This window comes from Calidris pugnax, unplaced genomic scaffold (assembly GCF_001431845.1).
Source record: "Calidris pugnax isolate Ruff unplaced genomic scaffold, ASM143184v1 scaffold95, whole genome shotgun sequence".
In the NCBI taxonomy this organism is placed as follows: Eukaryota; Metazoa; Chordata; class Aves; order Charadriiformes; family Scolopacidae; genus Calidris; species Calidris pugnax.
The window spans coordinates 11,331,943-11,345,343 of NW_015090885.1; the positions used below are offsets into that span (position 1 = coordinate 11,331,943).

General features: G+C 42.1%; 1 protein-coding gene across 5 annotated transcripts in view; it reads right to left on the minus strand.

Annotated features, from left to right (window-relative positions):
- Positions 1 to 13,401, minus strand: part of BBX (bobby sox homolog (Drosophila)) — a 150,503-nt gene that overhangs the window by 39,502 nt on the left and 97,600 nt on the right. For all 5 annotated transcript variants that reach the window (XM_014947343.1, XM_014947341.1, XM_014947340.1 and 2 more), the window contains 3 exons: positions 11,893 to 11,960; positions 6,060 to 6,140; positions 3,761 to 3,841 (listed from right to left, as the gene is read on the minus strand). In XM_014947343.1, the coding sequence (XP_014802829.1) occupies positions 3,761 to 3,841; positions 6,060 to 6,140; positions 11,893 to 11,960 (230 nt within the window). The remainder of the gene's footprint in view (positions 1 to 3,760; positions 3,842 to 6,059; positions 6,141 to 11,892; positions 11,961 to 13,401) is intronic.

The window sequence follows — 13,401 nt, forward strand, 5'->3', positions numbered from 1 at the left end:
GATCAAATTATCTTTCATTACAATGCAGGTCAGCATTCTAGCTACTATATTACATTCTAGTTTACGTAAGAAACACGTGCCATGGTACAGCTTTTTCATTTCTCCTCCTAGAACAGGCATTTCACTCCAACACAGATATTTCATGCTTTCAGCATATAGGCAAAGAGCAAATATATGTCTATTTTACATAATGGCTTTACCTGGGAAGGTTACAGCCTTACCTAAGGGAAGGCTGGAAGAGAAGATACAGACTAGCTCTCATACTCCCAATTTCAAGACGTTTTGACCAAAAGTTCTGGATTCAAACCTTCTGTTCAGCACAGGAGAACAGAAATGGTTGCCCACAAGCCTGCTCTAAGTGAGTATGCGAGAATGCAGCAGGGACAAAATCATCCTCAAGCATACATTCATATCAATTGACAGTAACCTGCTAGACTAGCAAGGAATATTTCACCTTGTTGTATGCTGCATGTGATTGGTTTTTTTGAGTAAATTACCTAGAGAAAAACTTCAGAAAAGCAGCTGAAACTGAAGAGTTTTGGGTTTTGCTTCATTTCGGTTTTAAGATGGGTAAACCAGCAACTTTATAGCTTCCGCTCTCAAGAAGCATTTTTTTTTGTTTAATAACGGAGGAGAGTTTAGCTAAGTAAATCTAAGAGGTGCTTGTGTTTCTCCTCTATGAAGCAGTCATCACCATCTGTTCACGTTTGCCAAACACACATCCAGTAAGACCAAGAGAGCAAGGGGTCCCATCTGCTCTGCTTCCCTCACATGGCAAGGAGGATGACAGCAACCAGCCCATGTGAGCAGACAGCTTGCAAACAGCCACCGCGCTGAGGAACACAGCCCACTGCTCAGAAATCACTGGCCTATATAATGGCTTTCCCTAAAGGTACAAACCAGAAGGACAAAAGTAGGGCCAACTATTTCCAAAATCAGAGCGGAATGAGAAAGTCAAGAGTGTAACTCGGCAACATGCCAAATTTCAAAAAAAAACCTCTTATGAGGGTGTCACATCATCTTTGAAGATCTCCACAGTGCTTGCCTGCAGAGCTGCAGGACCCAACAAAGTCTTACTCCTAGGATTTTTATTCTCTGTTGTGGCAAGTCACTGGGCAGGCCTCATTAGCCACGTCCTCAACAACTTTAATTGAAGACTATAGCACTTGGAATAGACAAACAGATGAAAGGCTTACCAGGCTGTAAAGAAGAAAGAATCTCATGCTACGTCTATGTATAATGAGCTGCTTCTGAGTGACAGGGGACTTGTACTCCTGGGGTAAAGGTGTCCATTTTAAATGACAGGTCTACTCAATGGGATTGCTGTCTTCACAAAGAGGCACTCTTACTCACCCTGCCGCAAAGGCAGCACAGAGAAAGGGAACATATGAGGAACACCCAGCCAGAACCAAAACTGAGCTGGGATGGCTGCCAAAAGTCTCCAGGCACATCAGACCACAGCACACTTCACATTTCTTCACAGGTCTACTTGGCTACTGGCTAAATAACTATTTTCTCTCCTCCTCTCTTTTCTTTTGTGGCACTGTACATTGCTGACAGCAGCCTACTGCAAATTGCTTACCATAATTTAGCTTACTAAATGCAGTAATGTGTTCATATAGACAGGACCCAGCAAGAAATGGCACAGTAAGGAATGGGATTTTTGCCAAACTTGACAAAGACATCCTGAGCAAATGAAAGCCCTTATATTCGAAAGAGCACAAGCAGCTTTAATAGTGGGGGAGAAAGCTTAAAGAGTTTCTGTAGCATGTTCAAGACTTTCCCCTAGAAAAACCTAAACGGAATCTTAAAAATCTTTACAAAAAATCCATTTCTCTATTGCTATAGACAAAACATGATGCTAGCCACTGCCATTAAGGTTTCACAACCACAGTATAACACAGGAGGAATAACCATGGCCAACAAGGGGGGTATGTGTGGGGCTTTTTTTTGTTGTTGTTTGTTTGGTGGGTTTGGTTTTTGCTTTTCCAGATTTCTGTCCCTTATTTCCAGACACTGAAAAAACAACCCCAAAAATACGACCCCCTTCAGACTGCACCCATATTGTAATATTTTTAACAAGAAAAAGAGATTAGCCCCAACTTTAAAACTGTCCTCTGCAGTTTCTGATTAACTTTCTAAGCACCTCTTCTACCTAGCATTCGATGATTCATACATGCACTCCAACGTGCCAAATGAGCTGGCTCAGCACACTGGTATGCAACTCAATGCACTGTCACATCCGCATGACAATTTTCAGGTTCATGATTTTGTTATTTGTTCAATTAGAAGAGGAAATGATTTTAGGTTCTATGAAATTTTGAGAGTATGGTTTTACATGACAATTTGAAAGTGCTGTACTGAAGGCAATTCATAGCCTGTTCAACTCTGCAGACACCTAAAATTGTTGTTAAATTAAAATGTAAGATGGTTAAGATTTTTGAAAGCAAGTTAGCAGATTCACTTGTATAATATTTTGCAACAAAATTCACGATATGTTGTCCAGCTTCTATCTTTTACTGGGTTTAAAAGGTTGGCTTCAGCACATAGCTTCATCCTGCTCAATTCCACTAATTTTCTCAAAAGAACTTTCCAAATTGACTCGTAATTTTAAAAAAAGGTGACACATATGAAAACATCGGGTGGTGGTTGAGTCACCATTCTTGGATGTGTTTAAGAGTCATTTAGATGTGGTGTTGGGTGATATGGTGTAGGGGAGAACTTTGTAGAGTAGGGTAGATGGTTGGACTCGATGATCCCAAGGGTCTTTTCCAGCCTAAATGATTCTATGATTAGAGATATTAACTCTATTTTATCTTTTATAGGGGTGTTCGTAGTCTGGTATTTTATGGCACCTGAATCAGTAAATTGTTTTGTCTTAACTAGACTTCCTAAGAAATACATCAAGGCCCATCCTAGCCAAGCTGAAAACACAGCACACAATTAGCTTAACATTTAACATAAAGCAGCATGTTGTATGTAGTCAGACCTCTGTAAGCACATGGGGTAACAAACAGGGTATCTTTTCATCCCCTTGTGCTCCTCCAGCACCAGCTCCAATCCCAGTCTTGTCAGATACACCCTGAATATACCTTTAGCATAAGTGATTCTGCAAGCAGTACCAGACTCCCCCAAACGAGCAAGAAGAGTATACGTGTGTAAAGCTGACTCATAGAGGCATGTTAAACACTTGAGAAGAAATTCTTAAAAGCAATCTTTAAGAACTCAACATCTTCAATATGTGGAGGAAGGAGGATAGCTTACATACTGATGGGTAATTTACAGGCTTTGTAAGTCACCACCTAACAATCCTGTGACATATCCTTGTAGCTGTGATAAGCTTCCTTTGACCTGCAAGGTTATTTCTCAAAGGATTCCTTCCTCTAGAGGGGGTGCCATTTTGCACTGCTGCAGCCTCTTCCACTGCCAGTGCATAACGACATCTCAGAATGTCTCTGTTGTTTTCCTAGATGTAAATAAAAAGGCCATTTGGAAAATATTTCTGCAGCGGTCCTTTGGTATGGAAGGCCAGGTAATGGTCACAAGCCCAGTGTGTGTTCTACAGCTGGTAGAACTGGCCAACATCTTGACTAGTCACTGGTTATTCCCCACCCCAATTTTCTTAACACAATGCTGTCATGAAGATAAACATCTACAGATGGGAATTCCTTATAAGACAGGGTGCTTAGCCATTCAGTGACAGCCCTTACTGGTTCGTTGCTTCCTCCCATCCTCCCCCACCATATTTCAGCCATTATACCTCAGCAAACTGAAACAATGCAGACTCCTCGGTTTGTTTTACAGCTCCCGGGACTCCAGGCTGTGATGTGCTTGAAGAGATCTGTCAGGGAAACAATTATGTTTGTGTTATCTAACTCTTCAGTCTCAATATCAAACTTCAACGTGCTACATTTCTGATCCATCATACAGAAAGACTCCTGGTACCTAAGAGCATGCAAACGAGTCCCAGCACACCCGTACAAAGAACAATATCTGCCTTCCAGGAGACACATAAATGGGTGATCTGTGAAATGGTGATCTTGTATTATTTTTCACAAGGAAACTCTTTCCTAGGAAACAGGAAAGAACAGGCTGAGACTTTTTTGAAGGGCTTTTATTTGCCTGCTGATATGTCAAAAGAGGATTAGCAACAAAACCTGAATGCTATATTGTATTTCACAGTTCAGCGAAAGACCCGAGACTGCAGAATGCTGGTGCTGATAGAGTACAAATTGCTACTTACCAAGGAAGGTAAGCATGAACCAGGACACAATGCATGCAGGCACTCTGAGATACCAGATCTATCCCAGACACTAAGGTAACTGCATTTTATACTGTTGCGCCAATTTTTTTTGTTGCAAATGACACCTCTGATTAATGTCAGACCTTGGTACAAATACAAATTATTTTACGATTGACACACATACCTACCGTGCACTGGTTAGGTGCAGCCTCACTACAGGCTGTTTAACATCCTTGAAAAGTAAGACTAGGTAATATTCATTTCTAAATACTGATCACCAGTGAGCTACTTCTAAACCACATGTTTTAGTGATGCAGATGAGCTTGTTTCCTGGCACCCACTGAAATTCTTCTTTGAGGGGTAAAGAAAAGCCAGGGGTCAGAAGCCCTTAGGGCGAGAGCGTATCTTGCAGCTCACAACACAATTCCTGCCTACTACCACATGGCTCTAGCACTCTCCTGCTTAGGCACTGTAAAATGAGCTGAAACAATTAAGTGAGCTGGTATTTGTCTTACTCTTTGAAAGACTTAACAGTGAAGTTAAAGAAACAGAACGCTATCAAGAGGAACTATACGAAGTATGACGTTGCTCAACTGACAGTCAAAAAGCATCTTAAAAATACTGGAAGATGGATGATGAATTGTTACCATAGAACTATCACAAGTGATACTGAAATTAACCAATTTTGAGAAGCTTTCAAGTATTGCTGGCACACCAAGCATTTCCTCTTCCTAACAAGAAAAGCCAGCAGGTTGCTTAAGAGCCTAATTGCAGGTTACGTACTTCACTGTGGCCATTACCTTTAATTACAAATTAAGGATCAGTGCTTTATTTCTAATACATTTTGAAAGCCCCAGATCTTAAGTTGGAACTCAAGGTCTTGGGGGTTGATGTTAAAACAAACAAACAAAAAACCAAAACATAAAATTTCCCATTTTCTGTGAGCTAGGACTGCAATGCATCTGCTCTGTAAGCAATGACGTTTAGGGAGGAGTATGAAGGTGCACACAGCAATGAGTATTACAGACATGGGAGTCAGATTCACAGTTGGTGTGAAAAAACATAATAAAAACCAAATGTCCTATACAATTAATATTTATATAGCTAAATACTCACTTGATTATGATAATTTCAAAAAGGTTGGAAAGCTATAAACAAGCAAGTGATGCTTGCAGAGGACCAGGACTCTTTGCAACCTCATTCTTGTCATGTTAGTTATGTCAATGAAATCCATTAAAACACAGATGAAACAGTGTATACTTTAAAACAAACAAACAGACAAACAAACAAACAAACAAACAGCAACGCACCACAGTTGCACTTCTAGCAATAACTGGAGATACAGTGACAGGAACATTGTACCGTGCAAAACTAAAGCATAGCTGCAGAGAGCTGTTTGGTGGTTATAGAATAGAAGAAAATTTTGGAAATTCCAGAACTACAGTTATTTTTGATGGAGTCAATGACTAAAGCAGCCACAATAGATAAAGCACATAATGTAACATCCAAATATACATGTTAAAACTTTAGTTAGTAAGAATCTAGTTTAAATGCAGGAGTACCACATCTCTAAATTACTTTTTAAACCAGTTTCATTATTGCACTAAGGTTTCCACCATGTTCCTAAACACACTCTCCTGCACTTCCAGTCTGACCTATCTGCCTGATAAATAATCCAGTACCATAAACCCAAAAAGAAGAAACATACGAAGGCATGAATTTTAGTCAAAGATTTCCGATTTCTCTTTCAGCTGAACATCAGATGCTTCTTAAAAGGAAAACGCTGGGGAAGACAACCCTTTTTAAAGAAACTCACCTCTGCAAACTGAAACAATGACGACTTCTGACAGGTTTCCGTAGAATTAGTTGCATCAGATTGGCAAGTACTCGAGGAAATCTGAAACAAGGAGTGTGCAGAGTAAGACCTCAAAGGCGCTTTTTTGAAGCTAAGAATAACAGGGAGCACAACAAAATACCAGGCAGCAGTTGCAAGAACTAATGTTTAAGAGAAGAATGCTTCACAACCTCTAATGTTTCACAGCCCTAGACAGGTTAAATCAAATTTATAGGCAAAAAAATAGTTCAGCACCCATTTTAATGCATTTGAAAATCACCTAAGAAGAAAGACCACAAAAATACCAGGGATTTTTTATTTTCTTTTGTAATTCCAAACTTTGCAAAAAATTTTTATGCAACAGAATACTAAACTGATGATACTGGGCTACACACACAACTGCCTTGTACTGATGATGCTATCAACATTGCTATATCTGTAATTTGTACTACCACTCTGAATAGGAAGATTACTTAGACGCCAAAAAAAAAAAATTTGGAAGACACTGAAGGTTGCTAAGTGACAGAAATACTTATTAGAAAAATAACCTCCAATCACCCAACAGCATGAAAATAAGTACTTAAGGGTACTGCAAGCCTAAAATTGCTCAAATAATGTACCTAAACATTCATTTAGGGGTGCTTATGGGAAACAGCGCAAGAAAGAGTCATCATTTTTTAACTCAAATAACAAAGAAATGCCTGTTCTAAACCAACAGACCTATTCAAATTAGCACAGAGCTTAGCCGTACTATTCTTATTAGCCAGAAATGTGTTAATCAAGCATCATTCTGTAAAGGAATTGTATCAAATATGCTACATTCATTAAACGTCACATTTGAGCGTAGAAGATTTACAAGTGTAACTCCCAGAAGCATAAGGCACTGTTAATATAAAATAAGGTATGTAACATGGCTTACAGGAAACAGAAGAAAGGAAGGAGGCTTTGTGGGATTTTAGGGAAGCAACAGGATGGAATTTTTTTTCCCGTTTCAAACTTTTCCATGAAATTTCTGTTTATTTAAAACATTTCGATGCGAATGCGCTTCTTCTCTTATTTATTATGAAAACTAGTAAGTCAACGGCATTTATTAGTGAATGCCCACGTGAGATTTAGCTAGCAACTGCATCTGCTGCCGGTGGGCACAAAGCACCACGGCGTAAGCAGGCCCACCGCCCGTGAGGTGTGCACTGCTGCTCCTGCTCCTCTCTGTCCCAGCCGCTGAAGCGCTGCCGCAGCCCCAGCAGCATTCCCTTTCAGGAATCTGCTGCCCACACTCCCCTGAAAACGCTAAATCCAAGTGCAGCAACCCACAGCCAAGGGGAACTACACCACACTATTTGCTTACGTACAGGGTCAAACTTGTTTATTGCCGCCATAAAACCAAGCAGCAACAGTGCCTGCTATGATCTACGCTTCCTTTGTATTTGTTAAACACCAAGCAGGATGTTTCATCAGTGTACTATGGGACCGTACCAACCCTAAGGGTTACAAAGAATGTATTTTTAATGCCTTTTGTTTTTTCAATGGTTTGTGTTACTGTTCTCACTGATGTAACGTTTATTACCGCTTTTCTCATGTTTCTGTATGATCTGTTTAAGATGTCTGTGCCACAGCAGTGGTGGGGATGGTACCAGGGACGCACAGCCACCTTGCTATGAGTGACCTGTCTCTGAGGGTCTCAGTCTCTGCACTGCTGTGCAATATATAAGGATGCCGCTTGCATGTCTCATTTGGTTATTTCAGGCCACTTCACCCGTGGGATTCTCATAGGAGTAACCAAATTTGGGATTTGCTTCCCCATATAACTTAAGTCTTCTGCAGTTTGACTCAGGTAGCTTTGTTTGTTGATCGAAGCAGTCTGTCTGCAAGCAGAGCCTACACAACCTGCTGCAGCAAAGGGGACTGTTTTGCTTCGGAAAAGTGATGCTAACGAGGAAGCCCTGTGAAACCTCTCTGCTCCCTGAGGCTGGTGCTGCAGGGCCATGCATGTGGATCCTGCCCACTCGCCGTAACGGAGACTGTGGCTTCACAGCTTCCTTTGCCTATCTAGGGACACCTCCACATGAACGTGTCAACAGCTGGCACAGCACAAAGCAGCTCCGACCTGGTGCTACTGACCCGCACCATCCCAGGAGCGCCATGCTGGAGGGGAAAAGCCCTCCTGAGAGGGGCTATGAGGGGCTACACAAGGGCTGTGAGGCACTCACTTGCTCCCCAGCAGGCAGAGAGAAGGAGGACGAGCCATCTTGCTGCCTCCAAGGCCACACGCTGGGGGTCAGGCACAGCCTGTTCACCGTGCGGTACAGGAACCATAAACCATAGAAGGCTTATGGTGTGAAGCCCAGATTCCAACAGCTTTGTGTATAAAGGACAGATCGCTGGTGCCCAGTAATTCAAGAGGTGATTTTGTGGTTAGAACTACTACACTTTTCCTAGAAATTTCCATTACCTTTAAAAAGTTAATGTTGCTGCCTTGGCTTGACAGGAGCACTAATTTGAGCTGGTTTCTTCTACTCTGGTGCTCCCCACACACTCCTGACTTGTGGGAAAGTTATTATCTCCAGGACTTCTAACCTCTGCCAGGCTGGATCTGATCATAACGCTAAAATAATTACAGGAGGAGATGGATGCACAGATAGTGCCATTGCATGCGTCTCATTTCTGGCTATAATAAAACATCTACAACATCTCATTTCTTCTTTCCTCCTCTCAGCTTACCCTTAGCTGCACCAAGAGATGTTTCACTTCTGATTTACACCCTAGGCAATACCCCCTGTGCAGACCTGGCACCGCGTGCAAGGTAATCCTTTGTCCTCCAAGAGAAGGAAAATACAAGGATAACGCCTCTGTAGCCTCCCTTCTCCTGCAGGTGACCGTAACCGGCTCTAAAACAGATCACACTGAACAAAGCTGAGGGGCAGCCCCCGGCTCACCTTCTGCACCAACTGACCTGAGGCTTTAATGCCTCCCTGATGTGCTGGGCAGCCTCAAGGGGGGGAAACTGGTAAAAGAGCCAGGTTTTGGACTACAGTACAAATTCTGGTATTTCTGGGCAGTAACCTACAGAGAGGCCACTAGGTGCCGCTGTAAGGCAAGAAAAGGGCCTGACGGGCAAGGAAGGCAGCTGTGCAGGGGAGGGAGGCGAGCGGGCAAGCAAGGAGCGCTCCTCACCCAGCTTCACCTTTCTGCTCATCAACCTGCTGCAAGGACCAGGCTTTGCCCAGCACAAGGACACGAGCTGGAGCAGACCGGCCTGGCGTTTCTGCTCGGGTGCTCATCAATATTCGCTCATATACACACCACAGACTTGTGCAACTGATGAAAGGATGCAAAAGCCAGGTGGAAACTCATTGCATATATCCAAGTTGGTTTTTTGCTGCTGGTAAGGTCTGTAGCTCCTCTTGCCTTGTCTGCTTAGTAACTCCAACTCCTGCTTGGAAATCAGTCATGAACTGACACTGAATTCTGTTATCAGAGGAAAAAGTCTCTAGTCTACTGAAAAAACCCTACCACAACAGGAACATAACCGGTGACATACAGGGATGGTGACTGAATCCTCAAAGCAACTTTTTAAGTATCGCTCTTCCCATCCTCCTGCTGGCACCTATTCACTTTGTTACCTGACATCTGGGCGTCTGACAGTGTAAAGGTTAAACACCCAACTTGAAAAGTCCCTATACACCCATTTAACACACACTTTACAGAAAAGTAATGTGCTCTGGGCAATCCTGCTTTAGCAGGTGAGTTGGACTAGATGATCTCTAGATCTCCGACAATTCCGTGATCACATTTATGTGGGATTAGCAGACCTCTAAGTATAACTTCCCTCATCTTCTCCCAAGTTCTGAGCAAACTATGCCAATGCTGCCCTCTTCTGTAATAACACTTTTTCAGATTATAGTAGTACACAAGACCTGTGCTTACAAGGCACCCAAGTCTGCATAATCATACATATGCACAAGCAATCAAACTGCATGTTGACAGGTAATCGTATGTGTTTAAGACACATAGTTTAAGAAACATATATATGCACATGTATCTTACATGTAACACACATACACTTTAATGATAACGAAGACCACATTCAGAGGATTCTCTTAAAAATGACACTGCATCTGCCCTTTTAAAAAAAAAATATAAAAAATGCCAGGGTTTTAGATACATAACATATATTTATATACTTACATGCATATGAAAACAATACCTATATTTTCCATAGTTAAGCAACTTCTGAACCTCTTCACTGACAATACTTCAGCAGTTACCTTAGTACAGCAAATTCTCTCCCACATCAGTACCAGCTCTGACACAAAACGACTAAGCACCCCACCACTGAAGACAAAAGCAGCTTACCAGTTCTACAATGATTTCTGGAGCTTCTTACTGAGCCTGTAAAACCACCTCCTAGCCTGTTCTGCTAACCTCCCAAACGCTGGTTTGAGTGTGAAACTGTTCTCAAACATAAGCATGGAAATCCAACCATCAGTTGTCTCATAGGCATGCAAAGATGAACATCTGATGTCTCCTCTGTCCACATGCCCAAGAATGGGAAGCCAGATGTGTCATTCAGTTATCCAAGTCTAAATAGGTTTAGGATCTTTACTGCATTTAAGGAAACAGAAGCCTAAGAAATATTTGTGCCATATCTAATCACCACTGAAACATGGAATCAAAAGGAAACAAAGGAAAATGGAAGATACACCAGGGCTGCCATGCAAAGAAACTGAGGAAGTTTCCCAGTGCACAGAAACACAGCTGGAGACTTAATTCCTGCTTATGCACAGTTAGGAGGACTGAAATTCATCAATTTGGGCCCCTTTGAGAACACCAAGCATCCAGATTGTTCTGGAGGATGTATTTTACATAGGGGACCCTCTGGAAGAATCAGAGATGTGTAGTTTTGTTCCCTGGGAAAGTGCTCTGACACTTCCATGCTTCTCAGACAGCCCATGACAATTAAAATACAGTAACTCATTAGTAAGTATGGGCTAATTTCTGGCACAACTCACTAGGTCATAGCAAAAACCCTTCTTAATGGAACTGAGCATCTGTGACTACAGTACACACCTTTCCCTCTCATTTAAACATAACACCATAGTAAAAACAATTTTTAAACTCCAAGCTGAGAGATTAAAAATTTGAAAACTACAGGATATTCTCATTTGAGCACAAAATAACCACTTTCTTTTCACTTCTGTCAACCTTACCCTATTGTTTCTTATTTTTCATGCTGCAGCACAGAAAGCCAGTACCCACATCCGCGCAAAGACTTTCACCACTCAAACTGATGTGCATTGAGGAATCTTGGCTCAGTCTTGGCAGTATAGGAGCAATCCATCTCAAATGTGCTACACATTTTACATTTGGGGGTATCACATATAGATAGCTAATTATTGCTTTTCCTCCAATAACAACAACAACAAAAAAGAAACCCTCCTCACTTTTCTTATTAGTTGTGTGAGGCATTGCACAAGCCTATGAAATCCTTGCCCAAAAAACCTTGCAAACCACCCATTTGTTAACACAGTCGCTGTATTTCAACTCTTCTACCTGTGATAATATCCTTTCAGGGGGCAGACCTGCCTGGTCTGATCAAATTATTCAGTCAGCAGAGTTAATATTGAACCGATATAAAAACTGGGCCCAACCTCTACGTTCACAGTTGGGATACAAGGCTCTTATCAGAGGACTCACACTTCAGTCCCACCTGGGGTTTCCCAAGATGTAGCTTAAATTTCATTTCCCACTGGTAAAATTCAGAGCTCTCATTAAACTGAGGGCACACGGTAAGGGAGAGAAGAGAGTTCCTTACCTCTTGTGCAGTCAGGGCATGTTCCCCTGCTAGAAGCAGCATACTCAGGCCTCCCATTTGTGTAGGATCTGTTAAAAGAGTAAATCCAAGTCTTAAGTTTATTCATTTGCTTGTTTAAAGAACCTACCATTTGCAGTGTTAAACCCCCAGAAGACTACTTGTCACAGACACTCTAAGCAAGCTGCCATAAAAGGCAGTTCAAGAGAATCACAAATAACCATTTTTGTACCCTCTGGGAGAGGCTTTCAAAGCTGTTTGAAGGATTTAATTGGATTTGTGTGCTTAACACCCCATTGCGTGGATTTACAATTTTACTGCCAAAGGTTTTATGTACTACAGAGATGGATATCTTTAAAATAGCAACTGTAATGATCTCATACATAAATATACACAAAGATACTCTAATATCACATGAGTTTATAACTCAATGGACGCTCCTACTGAGGAAGCGGTTCCCTTCCTTAGCCACTGAACAAGGAAAAAGATGGAACAAAATGACATAATCAAGCTCTGAAGCAAAATCTCTATTTTCATTTAGCTTTAATTTAGGGCTGCATTTACTGGTGAAAAGTGCCAGCCTGACAGCTCTGAAGCATGAAGCGCTTAATCCTCTGTGCCAGAACAGCACAGGCACTGGCCAGGCAAGCTGCCTGCCTACTTATTGCCCTGCCAATACAATATATAATTGAGGAAAGTAAGATGGAGATATAAATGTTCTTTCTCCAAGTATTTGATGCTGACAGCTTCTCGCCTCCAGCTTTCCCGCACCTCAGGAACTCAGAAAATCACAACAAGAAGTGAAAGCAACGAACACCGGGACTGCATTACTCATGGACTGGCTTTTCCACTCAGAACAGTGGTTGCTCTTCATCATTATGAAGTGTAATTGTCTGACTTTGGGGGAGTGCCTTGGATGCAATGCAGGGGCCTGATTTAACAGAATGTCACGGATAGAAAGGGAGACGGTCTGTGGCCCAAATCTCTCTAACGACAACCAACGTGAGAGAAAAGGAAGCACTATCCTTGCTGTATTGCTGAGACGCCAGCTTCAGTAATGATGAGACACTTTGTGAGACACACCAAGACCCTTCCCCTGGTTTCACTAAGCGTGCACTTGCATTTTCCAATTTCCTTTCACTAAACTATACAAAACCTCTTTCTACAACAATAATTACACATGCCCAGGACCATTCCCTGGAATGGAGGCCAACTGGTACAATTACCCGTTTTGTTATGCAAAATTTGGACGCAGAATAGCTGCATCCAAAATGCCCACTGGGAAATCCCCTTGCCCATTCCCACTCATGAGCAGGGCTGAGGAATTTGTTGAGCTTTCCAGCTGACACGGGCCAAACCTGTATCTGACACATTGCAGTAAAGCACTGTCTTAGGCCCACATCACACTGATAGCTCCCCGCCGCTCTCTTGTGCTTCACCTGAGCTACCTGTGGGTCTTCTTCCCCCTCCTCAGTTTTGGCCAACTGAAAAACACCCAGCTTATGGGTCTAA